This window comes from Ursus americanus, chromosome 19, assembly GCF_024610735.1.
Source record: "Ursus americanus isolate L20-20 chromosome 19, mUrsAme1.1.p, whole genome shotgun sequence".
NCBI lineage: Eukaryota > Metazoa > Chordata > Mammalia > Carnivora > Ursidae > Ursus > Ursus americanus.
The window spans coordinates 14,247,638-14,269,097 of NC_142145.1; the positions used below are offsets into that span (position 1 = coordinate 14,247,638).

The 21,460-nt window shown below is 37.5% G+C and overlaps 1 protein-coding gene across 1 annotated transcript in view; it reads right to left on the reverse strand.

The window, feature by feature from the left end:
- The window catches only part of CDH20 (cadherin 20), a 49,895-nt gene that overhangs the window by 14,658 nt on the left and 13,777 nt on the right, over positions 1 to 21,460 (reverse strand). Inside the window, exons 5-7 of the mRNA XM_045790208.2 lie at positions 18,522 to 18,709; positions 9,059 to 9,312; positions 2,180 to 2,316 (exon numbers count right to left, since the gene is read on the reverse strand). Of these exons, the coding sequence (XP_045646164.1) occupies positions 2,180 to 2,316; positions 9,059 to 9,312; positions 18,522 to 18,709 (579 nt within the window). The remainder of the gene's footprint in view (positions 1 to 2,179; positions 2,317 to 9,058; positions 9,313 to 18,521; positions 18,710 to 21,460) is intronic.

The window sequence follows — 21,460 nt, forward strand, 5'->3', positions numbered from 1 at the left end:
AACTGGATGCATACTGCGTGGCATTGCTTGGCTTTATTCCTGTAGAATAATCAGTTCTCTGAATTATATTTCAGAAGGTTTCAAGTTCTTCACGGGGACACAGATAACACTGCACATTTATTTCTGCTTAGGGACTAAGGGGATATTATAGGATCAAACACACACCAAATCTGTGTCTTTGGCTGGGGCAGGAGAAGTTACACATAGTCACCCCTGGGGAAATGTGTCTTTTGGTCTGTCTTTTGCTTGGCATTGCCACACAAGAACAATTTCACAGCCCCAGGAATGCCCCTCCTGTCCTTTTTTATTTTGATCACATCCCAAGAAGATAAAATAGAAATTATAAGACACAGATTATTCTTAGTATGTAATTTTATAAAATCTCAGAATGCCTTATTCTTCTGATTTATATTTTCTTTTCTTTCCCAAAAATATCTGTGCTCTCCTATGTTATCCTCTTAAATATTTCTATTGCCTGGTTACCAAAAGTGCTGAAATATTTAATTTTTTTTCCATTATAACTGTGGTACTAGTTTATAGAAGGAATAATGAAAATCCCCCCAAAATGTCAGGATTCATATGATCTCCAATCCTACTACCAGAGATATCCATTATATAATATATGTAATACTACGTGTGTCCAAAAATATGGAGACACACACACACACACACACATGCACACGCACGCACACACACACACTGCAATAAAGCAAAATTTAAAAGTTGGATTTAGAACTTTTAGGGCAGTATTATCCTGTGTCATTGAAAAATACTTTGAAAACATGTATATTAATAACTGCTTGATAGTCTCATTTTATTGTACGGTTGTACCACAGTTTACTTAGGCAGACCCCTATTATAGGGACTTTTAGGTAATTTCCATTTTTTTCCCTATGTTAAAATAACAGTGCAGTAGACATTTGGTACATAGATCTTTGTTGATATCTATGATTATTTCCTCAGGATAGTTATTAGAAGTAGAACTCTTGAGAAAGAGAGTATGAATAGTTTGGAGAATCTTAATACAAAAGCTTAATTGCCCAATTGCCCCCCTTCCCCCCGAATGGTTGGACATAGTTTTGCCAGTACATTAGGGTCTGCATTTCCCTGAACCTTTACCATCACTAAGTGTTAGGGAAAAAAAATTGAATGTAGTAGTAAATAATCTAATTTTTGTAAAGTTTATAATATGTTAATCTAGTTTTTAGTAGTTTTTCATTCTTTTTTAAGTTTATGTCCCTAAATCTGCTTTTTAGTGTAAGATGTCTCAAATTCTTGTATCCATGTTTGTGTGTATGTATGTGTGTGGTAAGGGTGATATGTTATAAATGCTTTCTTTCATCCAGTAATAATATCTTACACTGAAGGGGTTCAGGACAGTCCCCTCCCCCCCATCATGTGCCATTTTTGGCATGTGGATTATTTTGAGCTGAAGGTACTTGAGGCCCTGAGGGTTCAAGAGAAACTTTTGTCATTCCCTTAACCCACACAGAAGTATCTAAATTGTTTTTTTTTTTTTCCGTCAGAATAAGGGTTATTAATAGATAAATTTTATCTGAGTGACCTATCTGTATGGTAGGGCAAACCTCTGATTACCAAACATCTGCTGTTATCATCCTATGAAATTCATTTCTTTCCTTTGAAATCCCAAACTCCTACCCCCTTCTTCCTAGTTCAGAATGACATACATACCTCATTTTGCCTGTCTTTGGAATTTTTATGTCTGTGTGCATTGCCCATATGTATGCATGTTAAATTTGATTTTCTTTGGTTAATCTTTCTCATTGTCAATTTGATTCTTAGTCCAGCTAGAAGGACCCTTGAAGGGGACAGGAATACTTGGCTCCCCGACAATGCTATTTGTACATTCCCAATCTTTATTAAAGATTGAAAATCTCTTAGATTTCTCAGGAATTGTCCCTCTTTTCATATAGAAGTCTAGCTCCTTGATTTAAGGATGCTATTTTTTGTACTGCTTTTGCATAGTGTTTTTTTTTTTTAATCTCTAGCACAGGACTAGGTATATAGGAGATAGTATTTGAAGTGAATGCATTCACTCACTTGCATAAACTAATTTCTGTTTCTTCCCATAAAAAATATAACAAGCTCTAGAAGCTTCCACATTCTACAATGCTTATATTTTGTCATGTTATGGAGACCAGTTTATTGTGTTTCTTACTCATTTCCATAGCAAGGACAGTGATATTATGCCAGGAAAACTCCTCTCGATCAAGGGGTCTTGCAGTCATTAGGGCACCTGTTGTAATGTCAACATAGAAGAATCTTCCAGGATCACTGCTTCTGTCAATGGAATATCTGCAAAAACACAGATTAAATACACTGTTTTATTTGAATAAATATACTACAGCATATTACAGTGCGTACTATATGAAACAAGGCTCAAATAGTTTTGAGTTATGGACACTTGGAAGACTGCATTTGCTGTTTTATCATGTCCAGAAACAGTCCCCCACCAAAAACCCCTAAAAAACATAAATAAGCAACGTCAAACTATTACTGCTTGAATTTCCTCATTCATAAAATGAAATAAAAGAGGGACTGCCAGAGCCTTAGGGCAGGTTTAAGCCAATTAAAGATCAATTTCAGCTATTTAAAGCTTAATACTGCCCTAGGGCTTTTGGGTCATTCTGAATATCAACCCCTACTTGTCTTAGTTCAAAACAACTTTTATTCATGTAAGTTTTGAAATGCTAGATTGGAACTGGAAAAGGTATAGTTCAGTGGTTCCAATCCCTATAATTAGTATCACCTATTGAGAAGGAAAGATTTCCATCAGGTCCTTTGTAAACATGCTAATGACTGACCTGCTGGCAAACACAGTAATAATGGTATTGACTAGCTAGAGAGTCCTTACCTGTGGAATATTTTTAGCAGGATGAAGCAGGTTTGACTAGGTTGCTTAATGTAAATAAACCTGGAATTTTTGAATTTATGAGTCACAGCTTGCTGGAAAATATCATGTGAGCTGTGTAATTAATGGGGTATAAAAAGCAGATGTTCCATAACCAAAACGCTCCTTTTTTGTTCAGACAGTGCACTTTATTGCTTATATCTTTCATGTTCAGTATGGACCAACGTGCATCCACACAGGTAAAGAAGGGTATTTACCTGATGGTTTCAGACCCCTCCAAGGACAGACTGCTTGCCTTGTATTTTGCTGTTGTCTCTATCCTTTGAGTCATTATTTATTTTGGGTACTGGGTAAGAGCCACAATTCCTGTTGAACCTGATTTGGCAATCTGACCCTCTGTGTTCTCTCACCTAGTCCCCATTTTGGGAGATTCAGTAAGTGTGGAGGGAGGTTCAGGCATCTGTATATTTAAAATCCTCCATGATTGAGAACTGCTTTTTATGTTTATTTTTTTTAAAGATTTTATTTATTTGTCAGAGAGAGAGCATGCACACAAGTAGGCAGAGTGGCAGGCAAAGGGAAAAGCAGGCAGAGGGAGAAGAAGGCTTCTCACTGAGCAAGGAGCCTGATGTGGGACTTGATCCCAGGACCCTGGGATCATCACCTGAGCCAAAGGCAAATGCTTAACCAGCTGAGCCACCCAGGCACCCCTTGAGAACCACTCTTGAGAATCTGTGTAGTCCTTGGTAACAGCCAGTAATTATAATAGCTGCCCCTTAAAGAATACCAGATATTTTATAGCTTCTTTTTAAATTTTTATAAAATTTCTAGAAGGTAGGTATTACCTCAGCAGAAAAGAAAACTAAGAGAAGTCACTTTCATACAGTTAAACAGCTAATAATTTGCGGAGGTAACATATATATTTATATATGTACATATAAAACTACTGTAATATATTGGGTTCAAAATTCTATTTAAAGTTGCCAGCAATTGCAGTCTGTATCTTAAAGTTGTTGGAACTAGGAAACTGCCATTTTGATGGAAGTAAGAAGTTTCTTTAGTGCATTATTTTTCAAATTGCAGGTTAGTGAAATCAATATGGTAGGTTATGACTAGTTGAGAGAAAATGAAATGGAACATATGCATGCCAGACGGTCACATGTAGTAAGGGTAAATATTGACGGTACAACTTTTGTTTCAGATATGTACATATCTGAACACAGTGTATGCATGTGTTTGTATTACTTGGTAAAATGTTTGTTCCAGATATGTAGTATTTTTTTTCTGTAGGGATTCCGGTTGGCTGTTCAGAGAAGAATTAAAGGGAAGGTGACCACTAAGGGTTGGAGAAGTAGAATCATTTCAGTTACAATTCTTCAAGAGTTGGGAAATTTAAGGAAGTACATTAATGCCTCTCTCTGCTTGTGACCCTATTTAACGAACATTTACTGTAGCCAGGTACTGCTCTATACACCTTACATATATTGGCTCATCTAATCCTTATGGTATCCCTAGGAGGGTAGGTACTGTTATCTTGGTTTTACAGGTGAGGAAACTGAGGCCTGGATTGGTTAAGTCACTTTCCCAAGATTGGAATCAAGCCTAGCCAGTTTGGTTTCAGGTTCCTGCTCCTACCTGCCACTCCATGCTGCCTTATGGCACACGGAACACATGCAATTGTTTAAGGAAACAAAGCCTTCTCTCTTCTTGAAATAGACTAAGCCATGATGGCAAACCATTGACTTCTTAGTAAAGAACAAACACATGCCTACAAAGTTCATTTAAAAGTAATTGGAGCATTTTTTTTTCCTAGGTATAATTAGTGATTTAAAGTTCACTGGCTATTTAAAGAGTTGAATTTGTCTTGGAAAAAAATAACGGTCTTTTCTTTCAGGCAGCTATTCAGCCCATGGAGCCATGACCCTGAAGGCAGCTCTCCAAGCTGTAGGCATAGTGCTGAGGGGAGAGGCAGCCCCCAGCCTCTATAATGAACCAGCTTTCTACACTTAGACCTACAATGCCAGAGCAAATGTCGCAGATGGTATGGGAGATGGGATGATAGAAATAACTAACCGACAGAACCCATGGCAGTACTGCCTGGTGCCACAGCTAGAGGAAACTCTGCAGGCTGGCCTCAGAGAAGCCTTCTGCAGCAAGTGGAACCCCCTTCTGATTTCCCAAATCGGAAGTTAAGGAATTGAGGCAGTAGTGGCATTCACTACTCTGAATGGGACACAGGGCCAATTTTCAGGAGGCAGGAGAACAAATTAAAGGTGTAGATACAGATGGAAAATGAGGAAATTGGGACACACTAGTGAATTATGTAGGTGGTTTACCTTTCTCTAACCATAATATTCTCACCTATTATGGGCAGAATAGGCATAATATGCACATACGAAACTGCCTTCAGTGAACAATAGCTAGTGTTTGTTGGGCTCCCTGCTCACTTGCTTGCCTGAGGAGATGCTCTGAATTTGGGAGCTATTTGAAGGTAGGGCATCATGGGCAGGCTTGCTAAATCCACACACATACACTCTAGGAAGGCACAGGAGAGCAGGCTGTTTCCATACCAGCAGAAGCCTGTTTCAGTTGCCAAATGGTTTAGTTTCCTGCTTGCCAAAAGTGCGTTGGGCATTTATTAAAAATTTAGGGGATCCTTTGAGGCGCCTGGGTGGCACAGCGGTTAAGCGTCTGCCTTCGGCTCAGAGCGTGATCCCGGAGTTCTGGGATCGAGCCCCACGTCAGGCTCTTCCTCTATGAGCCTGCTTCTTCCTCTCCCACTCCCCCTGCTTGTGTTCCCTCTCTCGCTGGCTGTCTCTCTCTCTGTCGAAGAAATAAATAAAATCTTTAAAAAAAAAAAAAAATTTAGGGGATCCTAAATTGTTTAGGAGATACGCAACATCGTATTTTTCATGTATATATAACTAAATCTGGATATTTTGTTTTGGGATTTACTAGTAAATCACGACCAGCTTATATGTCTGAGCATGCCATAAAGTTTCTAGAAAGGAGATTATGAAAGTCCTAATAATCTTTTAAAAAAGTTAAATGGCCTTTTATCCATAACATTTTAACTTCAGGTGATATATTGATTTTGGGGCAATTTAATATGTGTTTTCTTTTTAGGAATATAAATCTCATTTATTTCTAATAAAAATGCAGAAGATGAATTAGATAGCCAAGCAGCATCTGATTTGCAAATTATTTTAAAAGAAAATAACTTTTATAGGAAAAATAAGGATAAAATGACCAATTTGGGGAAAGATAACATAGGACAGTAATTTCCAAATGGGTTTATTAAATGATAGCCAGGGATTTGCCTTTTATGTGCTTCTCCCTCTGAGAATTCAGGACTCCTGATGTTATACTTGAGTCTAGGGACAATCTCTATTCCTGTCAGACAGTACAAAGAGTCAGGAACCCTCTACCTTGGCAATATGAATTCTCCTTTGCTACCAAAAGGCAGAGGGAGAATTATCCCCAGTTCTTTTTTTTTTTTTTAAAGATTTTATTTATTTGACAGAGAGAGACAGCCAGCGAGAGAGGGAACACAAGCAGGGGGAGTGGGAGAGGAAGAAGCAGGCTCCTAGCGGAGGATCCCGATGCGGGGCTCAATCCCAGGACTCTGGGATCATGCCCTGAGCTGAAGGCAGAGGACGTCGCTTAACAACTGAGCCACCCAGGTGCCCTTATCCCCAGTTCTGATAAGTGGAATTCTTTGCCCCCTCTGTCTGAATGCTTATCTTGTTATCTCCAGGCCTGTGGCTGTTACCATGTTCTTGCCAATTTCTCTCTCAGGACCTAAAGTTCTGCCCCGGGATAAGCCCAGGGGACCTTGCTCTCTGCCTTTGGCCTATTCACTTGTGGATTCCTCCTGACTGGGATCTATTGGAATAGAAAGGCTCTCCATTATGTACCTCCCTGATTCTGGCCAACTGATGATTTTCAAAGGCCAGTCATCTGAAGCAGCATTTTTCTGTTAGCCAGACAGGATTCCTTAATTTTATATATCTCATTTTGCTCCATGGCAGGAGTGGATGTAGGCTTGTTGGTGTTTTGCTTTCATTTCTGCATCTGTCGTGAGATAATTGATGACTTTAGTTTTGTATACCGCACATGCATTCTAGGGGCATGTGCGTGTGTGTGTTTTCTGACTGCAGTCTCTTTTGCTTGTCACGTAGCAGTGTGAGTTCTAACAACTATATTTCCAGTGCTTACCATGCGGAAGTCCAGATTCAGAATTGGGAGAGAAGATGTGGAAGTATCCACTGGATATCTGATTGACTGTTTTAGAAATGGGCTCTAGGGGCACGTGGGTGGCTCAGTTGTTAAGCATCTGCCTTCTGCTCAGGTCATGGTCCCAGGGTCCTGGGGTGGAGCCCCTTATCAGGCTCTCTGCTCAGTGGGGAGCCTCGTTCTCTCTCCCCCACTCCCCTGCTTGTGTTCCTTCTCTCACTGACTGTCTCTCTCTCTCTGTCTCTCAAATAAATAAAATCTTAAAAAAAAGGAAAGAAATGGGCTCTAATTTTTTCAAGCTTATACCCGTTTTATTTCTGTCCCTCCATAAAATTGTCCCCACAGTATCTTTTCCAACATGAACAGATTAACTAATTGATCAGAAGGTATATGTATTTTTTCTTGAGCTCCGAAAATATGAATTTGTAGAATCTGTTTCATTTGTGTTATGGTTCTTTTGGGGATACTATGGTTTTGCCAACTTCCCTCCTATTATACATTTAAAAAGCTTAAGTTGAAATATCACTTCTTTAAAGTTGGTATAATTCATACCAGAAAGATTAGTTGACTTTTAAAAATCAAATATCAGAATTCAAACATAATCATTTTAGCCATTTTAATGCCTGCAAATGTGAAATGTTTACTAGTTAGTTAGATGAAACAGATTTCCCCCGGTATCATTATTCTCAGGAGAGAAACATCCTTGTTAAACTGAAAAAGCACATTTTCATTAAATACAAAATAACACTATGTGAGGGAAGTACCAGTTGATAGAAAAGGCATTTAATAAATTGGGGTGCATTTAAAATGTGTTAGCTGCACTAAAGCCCCAGATCCATTTTGCCATGTGGCTTTCACCAATTAATGTGACAGATGGCATCAAACAGCCTTGGAATCCTGATCTTTTGTGACAAGCTTCAGAGGCTTGGCAGTTGCTCTGGAAGGTTGAGGTGTCAACCTGTCTACCAGCTGTTTACACTTTGGTTCCAAAGTTGATGGGAGGAAATGGTCATGGCTGTAAGAGCAGTTCTCTTCCCTGCCTTGATGGGGAAGCATCTTTATTGGAATCTTTAAGTTCAAAACACACTTTGGAGAGACTGATATTTAGGCTTGAAATAGAAAGTCCTGTCTGGCCATTCTACATGGCACTGAAGCCATTGACAGCAGGAGTAGTTTCTGTTCTTTTGTAGTATATGGAAATATATATAGTAGAAAAATAAAAGGTTCATAAAAATTGAAAGAATGTGCATTAATCACTTTTGTATTCATCACTAAGATTTGACAGATTTTTCTTTTTTTTTAAGTAGACTTCATGCCCAGCATGGAGCCCAACCTGGTCTTTAACTCACAACCCTGAGATCAAGACCTGAGCTGAGACCAAGAGTCAGATGCTTAACTGACTGAGCCATCCAGGCGCCCCAGGATTTGACAGTTTTTAACTTTTTGGTATCTATGTGTCAGTCTATGCTTTATCTGAATTGGTAGTTCTTAACTGGGGATGATTTTGATTCCCCCATCCCTTCCTCCTCCTGGGACATTTGGCAGTATGTGGGACATTTTAAGTTGTTATAATTCAGTGGGTGCTACTGCCATTTAGTGGGTTGAGGCCAGAAATGCTGTTAAACATTGTACAATGCACAGGACAGCCTGTCACGACAAAGAATCAATCCCAAAATGTCGATAGGGCTGTGATCGAAAACTAAGGTCGGGGTGTGTGTGTGCGTGCGTGCGTGTGTGTGTGTGTTTTTTGCTAAACCAATTGACAGTGAGTTGCAGACATAATGATACTTTACTTCTAAATAACTTGAAAAGGCCATGTTATTTAAACAAGAAGAACGAAAGAGGAGAGTCTTCAGAGATGGAAGAAGCAAAGGGAAAAAGTGCTAGAAAATTAGATACCAAGGAAGGGAAGATTCTAAGGTATAAGAAAGGTGAAATCTGTGGAAAAACCTGATTGAGTTGTTGGTCACGTCTGGGTCCTTGGCAGAAATGATCTGTATGGTTGTTCCAATTGCCACATCCTCAGGAACCTCCACGAAATAAAAACCTGGCTCAAATATGGGGGGCTCATCCACATCTTCCACAGTGATGTGCACTGTTGTTGTGTCTTGAAACGGGCCTAGGCTCAGAAAACGCATCTCTAGGTGAGGATTGGCTCCTTCCACTTTTAAGGTGTAACTTTTCTTGCTTTCAAAACTCAGGGGCTGAAAAGTAATGACAGGAGAATTGATTAGCCATGAGCATATATGTCAAGGTTCTAAAGGATCGCCAATATTGATGGCTAGGGGTAAACTCCCAACTTCATTAACATGGTAGAAAAGAGGCAAAGGGAAAAACAAGGGGGAATTTTTCATTTGTTCCTTCTTTCTTGGTCTTAAGGTCATTTTCAACAAATGGGGTAAAGAAGGTAAGGAAGACCTGGACACTTCAGAGAGGGTGAAGGCAGCCAGTGTACTGATCAGGAAATCCACTGTTACTTTGGGCCTGCCTACTCTTCAATCAACGTAGTCCCCTTATCTTTAAAGTTGCTTGTGTATCTGAAAAAATTTCATGAAAACTATGAGTTTGAGTTCAGTGTCAGAATATCCATATTACTGAGGCCTAGTCTTTTCCATTTTCTTCTTTAAAAAAAAATTTTTTTTTTTTTTAGATTTTGTTTATTCACTTGAGAGAGAGAGAGAGAGAGCGAGAGAGAGAGAGAACCAGGGGGAAAGGCAGAAGCAGACTCCCTGCTGAGCTGGAAGCCCGACATGAGGATCCCAGGGCCTGGAGATCATGACCTGAGCTGAAGGCAGATGCTTAACGGTCTGAACCACCCAGGCACCCCTAAAAAAAATTCTTCAGTACAAAGGCAATAGTGATTTTTTTTCAAGAAACTACGATAAGCACCTTACAAGGGTTCGCACAGTACTGTGTCAGATCAGTGTTTGTGTATTAAGTTTACCACAGATGCTGTCCTTTAAAAATCTCTGTTAAAGGCCTAATCCAATGCCTCATTTTACAGTTGAAGAGACTGAGACAGAAGGCTCAGAATACTGGGTGAAGCAGACATGGTTACATAGTGTCAAAGTAGAAATGCTCCTCTAGATTTTTAAATTCCTCATTCAGAGGTCATCTACAAACTTTTAACCTTTTCTAGTAAAATTCCATGTCATGCATATAATTTTTTGGTTGTTCCTTTTTTTTTTTTTAAATCTGTTCCTACCTTAAGAATGTTTTATGCCAAAATAAATACAACATTTTAGGGTAGAAAGTGAACTTGAATGATATCTCTTAAGAATGATCCATTTATTTTTTTTTTAAGCTGACAAAATGTCTAAATGCTTTGAGCAACAATTACCTCAAAACATAATCAATAATAAAAATCATGGAAAGTTAGTCCTTTAAGATAATTACAGTGGATAGTGAAGCAGTTACTAAAGCTTAAAAGTCACATAAGCACTTGGGAGTGACTTAAATTTTTCTAACTAAATATTCACTGGTGCTTTTTTTCATAAAATATGCTGAATGTTAGCACATTTTATGTTAGAAAGAGCCATGTGTCCATTTAATTAACTGCTTTGCTTTTGAGAAATAGCAGGAGAAGTTGCTTTAACTAAATTAGGTATTTTCGGATTCAAAAGTTTTTTTGTGTTGTTGCTGTTTGGTTACTACTTGTTTGGCATTAGTTGCACCCTGCATTGCATTCCTTATTTCGTGGAGTTAGCCATTCCCATTTAAACTACTCAGCCATTTGACCAGCTTGCCTGTCTCCCTAGTTTTTAGTCAAAAGGTAAGGTTTTAGGGGCGCCTACCTGGCTCAGATGGTAAAGCACGTGACTCTTAATGTCGAGATTGTGAGTTTGAGCCCCACATCGGGTGTAGAGATTACTTACAAAAAATAAATTAAGAAAATAATTTAAAAAAAGGCAAGGTTTTTATTAACAGGGAAATCTGCCATTCAGATTATGATACACTTGAAGGAATAGTTTTACCAATTTATTTTATTTATACTTTCTCTCTAAATCTAGACATTCATTGTTTCCTGGTAAATTACATTACATTTTCTTAAAATTCTTTCCTTAAATATGGGTAACCCAAAGTGGGCACTGTTGTTTGTGTTAGGTTTGAGCTGGGTAAAGTTTGTTTTCCTCTTAATTTTAAGTCATTTTTCTAATTTGATGTAAATTTTATATTTTTTTAAATTAAGGTATAATTTACATTAAAATTCATCTTTTTTAGTATAAAGTTTTGCAGATTTGACAAGTTACATGGTCATGTTTCCACCATGATAAGATACAGAACAGTTCTATCACTGCCATTACCCCTTGCCCTGTGCCCCTTTGTGGTCATCCCTTCCCCACTGGCAACCACTGATCTATGCTCTGTCCCCTATGATAAAAATGTCATATAAATGGAACCATTCAGTATATGCTTTTTTGAATCTGGTTTCTTTTACTTGGCATGATGGATTTGAAATTCATCCATGTTGTTTTGTGAATGAATAGTTTGTCCCTTTTTATTGCCAAGTAGTATTTATTGTATGGGTGTACCACAGTTTATTTATCCATTCCCTACTAGAGATACATTTGGGTTGTTTCCAGTTTCTAACGGTTATGAATAAAGCTGCCATGAACATTTGCATACAGGTTTTTCTGTCAACATAGATTTTTATTTAACTTGGGTAAAAACCTAGGAATGGGATTGCAGGATTGTATGGTTAAGTATATTTTTAACTCTATAAGAAACTTCCAAACCAATTTTTAAAGTGGCAGTACCACTTTGCATTCCCACCAGGAATGTATGAAAGTTCTAGTTGCTCAATATCCTTGTCATTATTTGGTTTCATCAACTTTTCTGATTTTAGCCATCCTAGTGGGTATGAAGTAGTATCTCATTGTGGTTTTGTTTTGCATTTCTCTAATGCCTATGTTTAGCGTTTCTGTGTATCTTCTTGAAGAGTTCTTTATGTAGTCTATATTCAAGTCCTTTATCAGACATGTGTTTGCAAATATTTATTCCCAATCTATGATTTCTTTTAACAGTGCTTTTGAAGAGAAGAAACTCTGAATTTAATGAAAATTCTTATTTATCACTTTCTTGGGATTTTGGTGTCATATCTAAGAAATCTTTGCCTGGTCACAAAGATTTTCTTCCATGTTTCCTTCTAGAAATTTTATAGTTTTAGTTTATTACATTTAGAGAAGTATATGATCCATTTTGAACTAATTTTTGTGAGGTATGAAGTGGTTTTTTTCACATATGAATATCCAGTTGTTCCAACACTATCTTTTGAAAAGACTAAAGTGAATTTTTAATTATTAAAATTTTTTAAAAAATAAGTTACCTAGTGATGATCACATTAAGATTATTGTCTCCCTCACTTAAATAATTTTATTATTTAAAATTGAAAGAACACATTGTCCTAAATACGCTAAGCTTTAAGTTGCTCACAATTGAAATGAGTTTAACTTTTCTCTCATGAAAAGTTTTTGTACTTATTTTTTAAAATCAAAGAATTGTTTATTTCCATAGTCATAATAGCAAATCCAAGAATAGTAATCTCAAAACCTAAATTCCAAATTCAAGAAATTTCTTTTTTTTTAATTTTATTTTATTTATTTTTTATTTTTTATTTTTATTATATTATGTTAGTCACCATACAGTACATCCCCAGTTTCCGATGTAAGGCTCGATGATTCATTAGTTGTGTATAACACCCAGTGCACCATGCAATACGTGCCCTCCTTACTACCCATCACCGGTCTATCCCATTCCCCCACCCCCCTCCCCTCTGAGGTCCTCAGTTTGTTTCTCATAGTCCATAGTCTCTCATGTTTCATTCCCCCTTCTGATTACCCCCCCTTTCTTTATCCCTTTCTTCCCCTACTGATCATCCTAGTTCTTATGTTCCATAGGTGAGAGAAATCATATGATAGTTGTCTTTCTCTGCTTGACTTATTTCACTTAGCATTATCTCCTCCAGTGTCGTCCATGTTGTAGCAAATGTTGAGAACTCGTTCTTTCTGATAGCTGAGTAATATTCCATTGTATATATGGACCACAACTTCTTAATCCAGTCATCTGTTGAAGGGCATCTCGGCTCCTTCCACAATTTAGCTATTGTGGACAGTGCTGCTATGAACATTGGGGTGCGTATGGCCCTTCTCTTCACTACGTCTGTATCTTTGGGGTAAACACCCAGTAGTGCAATGGCTGAATCATAGGGTAGCTCAATTTTTAACTTTTTAAGGGACCTCCACACTGTTTTCCAGAGTGGCTGTACCATCTTGCATTCCCACCAACAGTGTAGGAGGGATCCCCTTTCTCCACATCCTCTCCAACAATTGTTTCTTGCCTCAAATTCAAGAAATTTCTTAGAGTTGGGGCGCCTGGGTGGTACAGCGGTTAAGCGTCTGCCTTCTGCTCAGGGCGTGATCCCGGCGTTCTGGGATCGAGCCCTGCATCAGGCTCCTCTGCTATGAGCCTGCTTCTTCCTCTCCCACTCCCCCTGCTTGTGTTCCCTCTCTCACTGGCTGTCTCTGTCTCTGTCAAATAAATAAATAAAATCTTAAAAAAAAAAAAAAAAGAAATTTCTTAGAGTTAGAGTACATTATAATGAAGAGGCATTATATTCTTAAAAATAGAGTCACAAAAATTGTGGCGCAAAATAGTAATGCAACGTTTTAAAGCAGAATTAATTATACCTTGCTCTGTTCCCATAGCGCTTTGTCATACTTACATTATGGTTCTTTTTATTCTGTTTTACAAATGTTTCTTTGTTGTTCCCTTTCACAAACTCAAGGGCAAAGGCTGTGAATTAGATTGTTATTTCCTAGTGCCTAGCAAGGGTCTAAAACCCAAAAGGCAGCAAAAAAAATGTTACATTGAGTAGCACAAAAAAGTTTTTCAGTGCAAGTATTAACAAGTATTGGTTTGGTGATAATATATACAGATTTTATGTTACAGTATTTCAGTGATTTTAAGGTGTGTATCATTTTATATTTTGGTATTTTGGAAATAGGGTTGCTTCTCCAATTGATGGCATCTTACAATTGCTTTACGCCCAACGGGAGATAGGATGCATGCATTTCAGTTGAGTTCTGCACATTGTGGGTACTATATGTGTTGAACTTCATTGCCTTCTAAAATGTCTTCAAAAAGATTGTACTGTGATTTGACATTGAAACAAAAATTGTTATGTGGGCAGAATGGCATGGAAACAACAGCAGGGAGTAAATCTGGTATTAGTGAAGCACATATGTCTGTGTCAACAAGAGCTTTTTCAAAAACTATAAACTAAGGAAGAAGAAGGCATTGTATCATTTAAATTGCAAGAGGTTTTTTTTTTAAGTAGTATATAAAATTAAATTTTTACATTTCATGGGCATCTTAGATTTGATGAAATATAGAAGTTTTGCTCTTTCTGGACTAGCTAAGAGGAAAATGGAGTCAAAACAATTACTTGTATGCTGGGAGATGGAAGACATGCTGAAGACTGGGCTATGGCATAACAGCATGCTCATCTAGAATAAAGAGCAATCTGCAAAATATGTATTTCAGGTTATCTTTCAAGCGTTTGACTTAAGAGACTGAAAATCAATTGATTGATTACTTAAAAGCCAAAAAGACTCAAGGTACTGGGTAGTAATCGGTATGGTTTTATGAAGACCCAATTCTATCAATTCAACTTAATTTTTCTTTTTGAAAAAGTATGTGCTTTTTAGACAAATAATAGGGCTTAGGGAAATAAATCAGAAACAAAACTTCTGTTTCAATTTTATATGACATAATTGATGACAAAGTAGAAGATGGGTGTGGATCAGGCATCCGAGTGAATGTTTTTCCAAAAGTATAGACCGAGCAGTCAGTAGCCTCTAAAGTATTTATTATATTTGACTTGTCCATCTACCCAACTTATTGACCTCTTTTTTAATTCCATTTTCTGTCACCTCTTAAGTTCAGAAGAGAAATCCAAATGACCTTGACAAATCTGATGTCTGTTTTGATTACACATGGATGTAGTTTTAATAATGACAATGAAAGACTTATGTTTGTGTCTTTTGTGTCTTATGAGGTTTAATCTTTTCTCCACATAAGGGAGCTGGAGAAACAACATTGTAAGCTGGAGTTACAAAATTGTAATAGTTAATACTTAAAAAAAATAAATGGCTTGTAATAAGGTCTAAGCGTATTCTAATAATTTGACATAAATTAATATTATTTAGAATTATCTTACGTATGAAGATAGAAAATAACATTTAAAATATATTGAGAATCCCAAAAGCTTTTTTTCTGACTACTTGTTTTAAAGAAAGTTTTTGTGTTAAAGAAACAATAATTATCTGAAGGTTTGAGCATTTACCTTGTTTAAGCAATGTATTATTAACTATTTAGTTGAGGCATACCACGTAATAGGGGAATGTTTTTAATCCTATGTCATATGCCAAATTGGTATTATTATTTCTAGTCATCTTTTATATTTCTGATGTGTTATTAACTCTCAAGGGATGAGAGTAAAATAAGAAAACTGTAATATTTAAATTATATTCAGATTTCTTTGATGATTGTGAAGTTAATATCAGCACTTTACACTGTTTTAGGGTCATTGTGTGCTGCTTGTAAAGATTTCTGGTTGGTGGAATGCTGAATATATCTATTCTGTTGCCGTATTGGTATACTGCTTAAGTGAATACAGCACAAATATGTGAACTCTTCCCTTCTAAAGCAATGTTAATTCAACTCTGTGGAACAGCATATAGTAAAGTTGTTATTAAACACATTAACTTGTGCCCCATTCTAAGTTATGACTGTTGCTTTCATTAAAGTCATCAATGATCTCCATGTTCCTAAAGTCTGTGGTCAGTTTTCAGTGTTCTTACATGAATTTCAGTAGCATTTGTCTTTCCCTTCTCCCGGAGATGTTTTTTCATGCCTTTCAGAACACCACAATCCCTTGATTTTCTTCCAGTTTCCCTGACCTCTCCTTCTTATTCTCCTTGCTTATCTTTGCTCTTCTCTCTGACACCTTCATATTGGGGTGCTATGGGGCTCATGTCACTATCTTCTCCATTTGTGCTCAGGCCCTTGGAATGTCATTTTCTTGTATTTGCTTTAATTACCATCTATATGCTTATGACTCCCAAATTTATATTTCCAGCTCAGAACTCTTCTCCAAACTCCACACTCCTATAACCAGCAGCTACTACACATCTCCACTTGGGTAACATGTCCAGAACTTAATCCCAGTATTTGCCACCGCCTGCCACCTTCTCTACCTGCAGACTACCCCATCTCAGTTAGAGGCAGCTCTGTTCTTGTTGCTTAGTTGACTTCTCTCTTTCTTTCATGTCCTCATCCAATCTGTTAGGAAATCCTCTTGACTCTACTTTTAAAATATATCTAGATTCTGATTGCTTCTCACTATCTCCATTCTTACTACCCTAGGCCAAGCCGCCATCATCTACCTAGATTACTGCAGCAGTCTCTAAGCTGGTGTGCCTGTTCCCATCCTTGCTCCCCTTTTATGGTCTTTTCTCAACACAGCCAACAGAGTAATTATTTCATAATGCAAGTCCAGTTATATCATATGTTTTATTTTCTATTTATTTTTTATTTTTTTATTTTTATTTTTTTTTAAAGATTTTATTTATTTATTCAACAGAGATAGAGACAGCCAGCGAGAGAGGGAACACAAGCAGGGGGAGTGGGAGAGGAAGAAGCAGGCTCATAGCGGAAGAGCCTGATGTGGGGCTCGATCCCATAATGCCGGGATCACGCCCTGAGCCGAAGGCAGACGCTTAACCCCTGTGCCACCCAGGCGCCCCTCTATTTATTTTTTAAAGATTTATTTGTTTTATGGAGAGAGAGAGTGCAAGAGCATGAATGGGGGGAGGGGCGGAGGGAGAGGGAGAGAAGCAGACTCTCTGTTGAGTGTGGAGCCGGGTGTGTGGCTCCTTGAGATCATGACCTGAGCCAAAATCAAGAGTTGGACGCTTAACCGACTGAACCACCCAGGTGCCCCATATCGTACATGTTTTAAAGCCTTCCAGTTGCTCCCTGCTATACTCAGAGGAAAAAGTACCTACAGCAGCCTACAAGGTCCTATGCAGTTTGGCTCCTTTGTTAATTTTCTGACTTTTCTCATCTACTGGTCTTCCCCTCCACTTAGCCTCATCAAAGCCTTTGCTGCTTTTGAAACACATTAGGTAAAGACCAGTCTGTGGACCGTGCGTGGCACTGGTTGTCCCTTTGCCTGGAACACTTTTCTGCAGTATCTCCGTGCCCATTCCCTTGTCTTCAGGGCTGCATGTGCAGTTCTCACTGGAAGTCATTTGTAGGTCACCTCCCAGGGTTGTGCATTGTCAGCCTGCCCAGCTCTGTGCTGTGACTCTACCCACTTTAAATCTTTTTGTAAATGTCACTTCTTTGTGAAGCCAATTCCAAGCACCCAGTTTAAAATTTGAAGTCATGTTGGCTTTTCTGATATCACTTTTGTTGTGTTTTACCCCTCCCCACCTTAGCACTTACCACTTTCTAGTATATTACTTTGTTGATTTACTTGCTATTTTGATTGTCTTCTTTCCTTTACTAGAATGTAAGTTCCATGAAGGCAGATATTTTTGGTTATTTTATTTACTCTCTACATTAAATGCCTAGAACAATACCTGGTATATAGGGAGATGCTCAACAAATATTTGTTGAATAATTTAAGATACCTTGGATTTTTAGATGTATTTAAAATAGAGGAGAAAGAAGATTAAATCAGTGAGTTTTTAAATTTATCACATATATATTTACTAGGATATTAAAACTTCAATTTTTTAAGGTTTTATCTTCCACCCCAGTATATCCAAATGTGCTTTATGCCACAGAAAAAATTGATAGCTTACATTCAGAAAACATGGTAATTTATGAAGCAAAGGAGTTTCAAGTGATAATACAACTCAGCAGCTATGTTTGATAAAGCTTTTCCAAGTCTAATTAGCATCTATGGATCTTCTAGTAGCAATTAAAAAATCTCTGCACATTATTTATTGATCCATAAATAATATTATAGCTTGCTTTATTGTTATTCGTGGTACACTATAGTAAAAAATGAATGCTATTCAACTGCAAATATTGATCGAGTCATTAACATCATTAGTGAATTAAGCTACAATAGTTTTTTAAGTGGTTAAGTAGTGAGCTAGGAGAAAGGACATATTTATAATATATTTTTATCATGACGTGGTACCCTCTCTGTAAAGTGATGACACAGCCAGTGTTTACATGTAAGCAAAAGGAGTAAGAGTTTTTTTTTTTTTAAGAAATGGAAAGAATGTTTATCAAAGGATTTGAAGCAATATGTATTAATAGTACAACAGCCCTTACTAACATCTCATATATATTCAAAGCCTCTGTTAACATGATTTGGAAAGAGGAGATGGATTACCTTCTTCACAGTTATGATTCCAACTTGGAAATTGGGATCTGTGTTAATGTCAAAGGCATCTGCACCATCTCCATCCACAATGGTGTATTTCATCTCTGCATTGATTCCTTCATCCAAGTCCTTGGCAAACACTCTACCCACAGTGGAGCTAACTGGAGCCGATTCCAGCACACTCATCTGATAATGTTCTGTGAAGAAAGATCACAACATGCATTCTTGTCATCTGTTGCTGTAAAAAATGCCTAGGCAGTATCAAATCATACCAGGCATGCCGGAAAAGACGTCTTTCTCCTGGTTCAAGAATTAAAACTTGAGTTTTACAGAAGAAAAACTGAGATCCAAAGAGGCTGAGCAGACAGTATGAGGTCTTAGCCTATACTGGATGTTTGATAAGGAGGGGCCAAAATAGCTTGACCTAATCCTAAGAATAGGACAGAATAAAAACAAAAATATTTCTTATCTGGAAGGAGTTACCTTGCTTTCCAGTCTTTCAGTCCTTCCTAATGAACTATTTCCCCAACTTTTAATTCCTTCTGAGAAAGAAAAAAACATTGTGATTGCAAAGTACATATTTATTCTGTTCAAATTTTAAATGCCCATATTTTTCTTAGTAGCCAAGCCAGTGCATGGAGTTTCCATTTCTTTGGCCACCTGCCCAAGTTTAATGGTGATCAGTGATCTGTAAAGGAGGAATATTGCAGAGAGCAAGCTCCCACCAGCTCCATGTGTTGTCCATCAGTGTGTCCTTGCACTTGGTTCTGCCCAGTGGAAATCTCTGTTGTTTCTTCTCTTATTCCAGAATAGAATACCCCAAAAGTTCTCACAAATATAAGAATCTCAGAGTTAGTAACGTTCTCTTTCTCAGCTTCACAATTTATTTAGTTCCTTTTCATCTCCACAGAGGCTCAGAGTCTTCGCTCACTTACCTTCTCTGGGGCTCAACTTTTTGACGTTCTTCATTATTTTGTCAATCAAAACGTGACTGACTAAATAACAAAGAAAATCACACGATCACATTTTCAATATGTTCATGGTATCTTTTATTCTAGTATGTATTGTAAGCTACAGGGAAGCCTAGGATGTGAGGGCTTGAGTTTCATGAAGATTTGGGGAGGTTGACAGCACCCAACCAACTCACAGCACCCTCCCTTGCACAGGTGAAGAAGTAATGCCTGTCCTTTGCACGTACGAGCCAGGAAACTGCTAATGTCTGTACTAAGCTGGCAGGCACTTGGATTTCATGATCTCTTTCCATTCTCTTCCAAAGTTGTTGATGGATTAGACTTTGCTATTGCAGAACTTTTGGGAAAAATAAACAAGTATCTTTCCCACACCAGGAAAACTGTATTCTGTGTTTAAAAAAGCATATACAAAAAATTTCTACATGTGATGCATTATATTAGAAATAAATAGCCTGAGATCTTGATATTCCATTAAATTTGGTTCAGTTAAAGGTAACTAAGTTTGTCCAATATAAAATAGTAGGAGTGTCATTTTGCCAACATCCCATGATCAGTTATGGTAATATTTATAAAAAGGAAGGAAAATTGAATTTTTAAAATGAGCAGTCAGAAGATTAATAAGGCAGAGTGTTTATCCAAGGTAGGTTTATGGAATAGTGAGATCATTTAAACTTTGTTTTAGCAAACAGATGAGGAGATATTTAATGGTGAGATAAAGACAATGTTTTAAAAGTCCAAAAATAATTATGATTTTAGAGGAAGGAGAGATGATGCGCAAAGAATGCTTGCAGGCAGATTACTTTTATACATTTACATTTTGTCTTCTGTGCAACACAGTCCTTGCTTCTGCTCTATGCTAGATTTCCTATTACTTTGAAAAAGTGGCAACTCGAAATGTTTGCTTAGGAGTGGGTGTTAAGATGTTGGTTTGTAGGGCAGGATTGTGTTGTGTTATGCTGTTGTGAAGTTGTCATGTTTGGGGTGATATGACTTTCCTGCAGTTTGTCTAAATCCACGTACTTAAACAAGCTATGTAATAACTTGCTGCTTTTGCCCTTTCTGTCTTCATCAGAGATACTGTCGAGTGTCAATTTTAAAAAGCCAAATAGGGTAGTTCAAGGATGTTCAAGAATTTGTAGTCTACAGTGTGTGCAGTGTGAGCCATTCATGAAGTAATAAAGATGGAACCCACAGAAAGTAAGAAACCAATCCACATGGCATTTCACTAATGGTTCCATGATGCACTGCTGCACTCTAGGACTGATCAGCTTAGTAGCCTGCTTCGTTGCACCATTTGTGAAATGCTAACCTAGTATTCTGCCTTTTTGTTTCATGAAATATCATGGGGTCTTTGTGTATACCAGTTTTATGAGAATATTTGAATTTCCTTCCTGTCTGTGTAGATAAAAGAGATGACTCACTTGGTCTGGCTGACTCAAAATATAGCTGTTCAGCTGATAGTCTGGTTTGACCCTGTGTTTGTTTCTTTTCTTTTTCTTTCTTTCTTTCTTTCTTTCTTTCTTTCTTTCTTTCTTTCTTTCTCTCTCTCTCTCTCTCTCTCTCTCTCTCTCTCTTTCCTTCTTTCTTTCTTTCTTTCTTTCTTTCTTTCTTTCTTTCTTTCTTTCTTTCTTTCTTTCTTTTCTTTCTTTCTTTCTTTCTTTCTTTCTTTCGTTCTTTCTCCTTTTTTAATCTGATTCTCCTGGTCAGGTCTTTCACCTGAAATTGTGTCTGTTAGTCTCGTTTCTCCAACTGCTTTCTTTAGGCATCTGATTCTCACATTCACTTCTTCATTCCTGGGCTCCATTCCACAGGTATAGATAGCTCTATATTTCCACCTTCTTTAAGGACATTCAATCAGATTGTCCTGCTGTCCCTTCATATTCAAATCTGAATTTGTCTTCCTTTTTCCCTGCCACTAGTTCCATTATGCATCCTCTATTTCTTTCAGTACTACAGTTCTCTCTGTCACCCAGACTT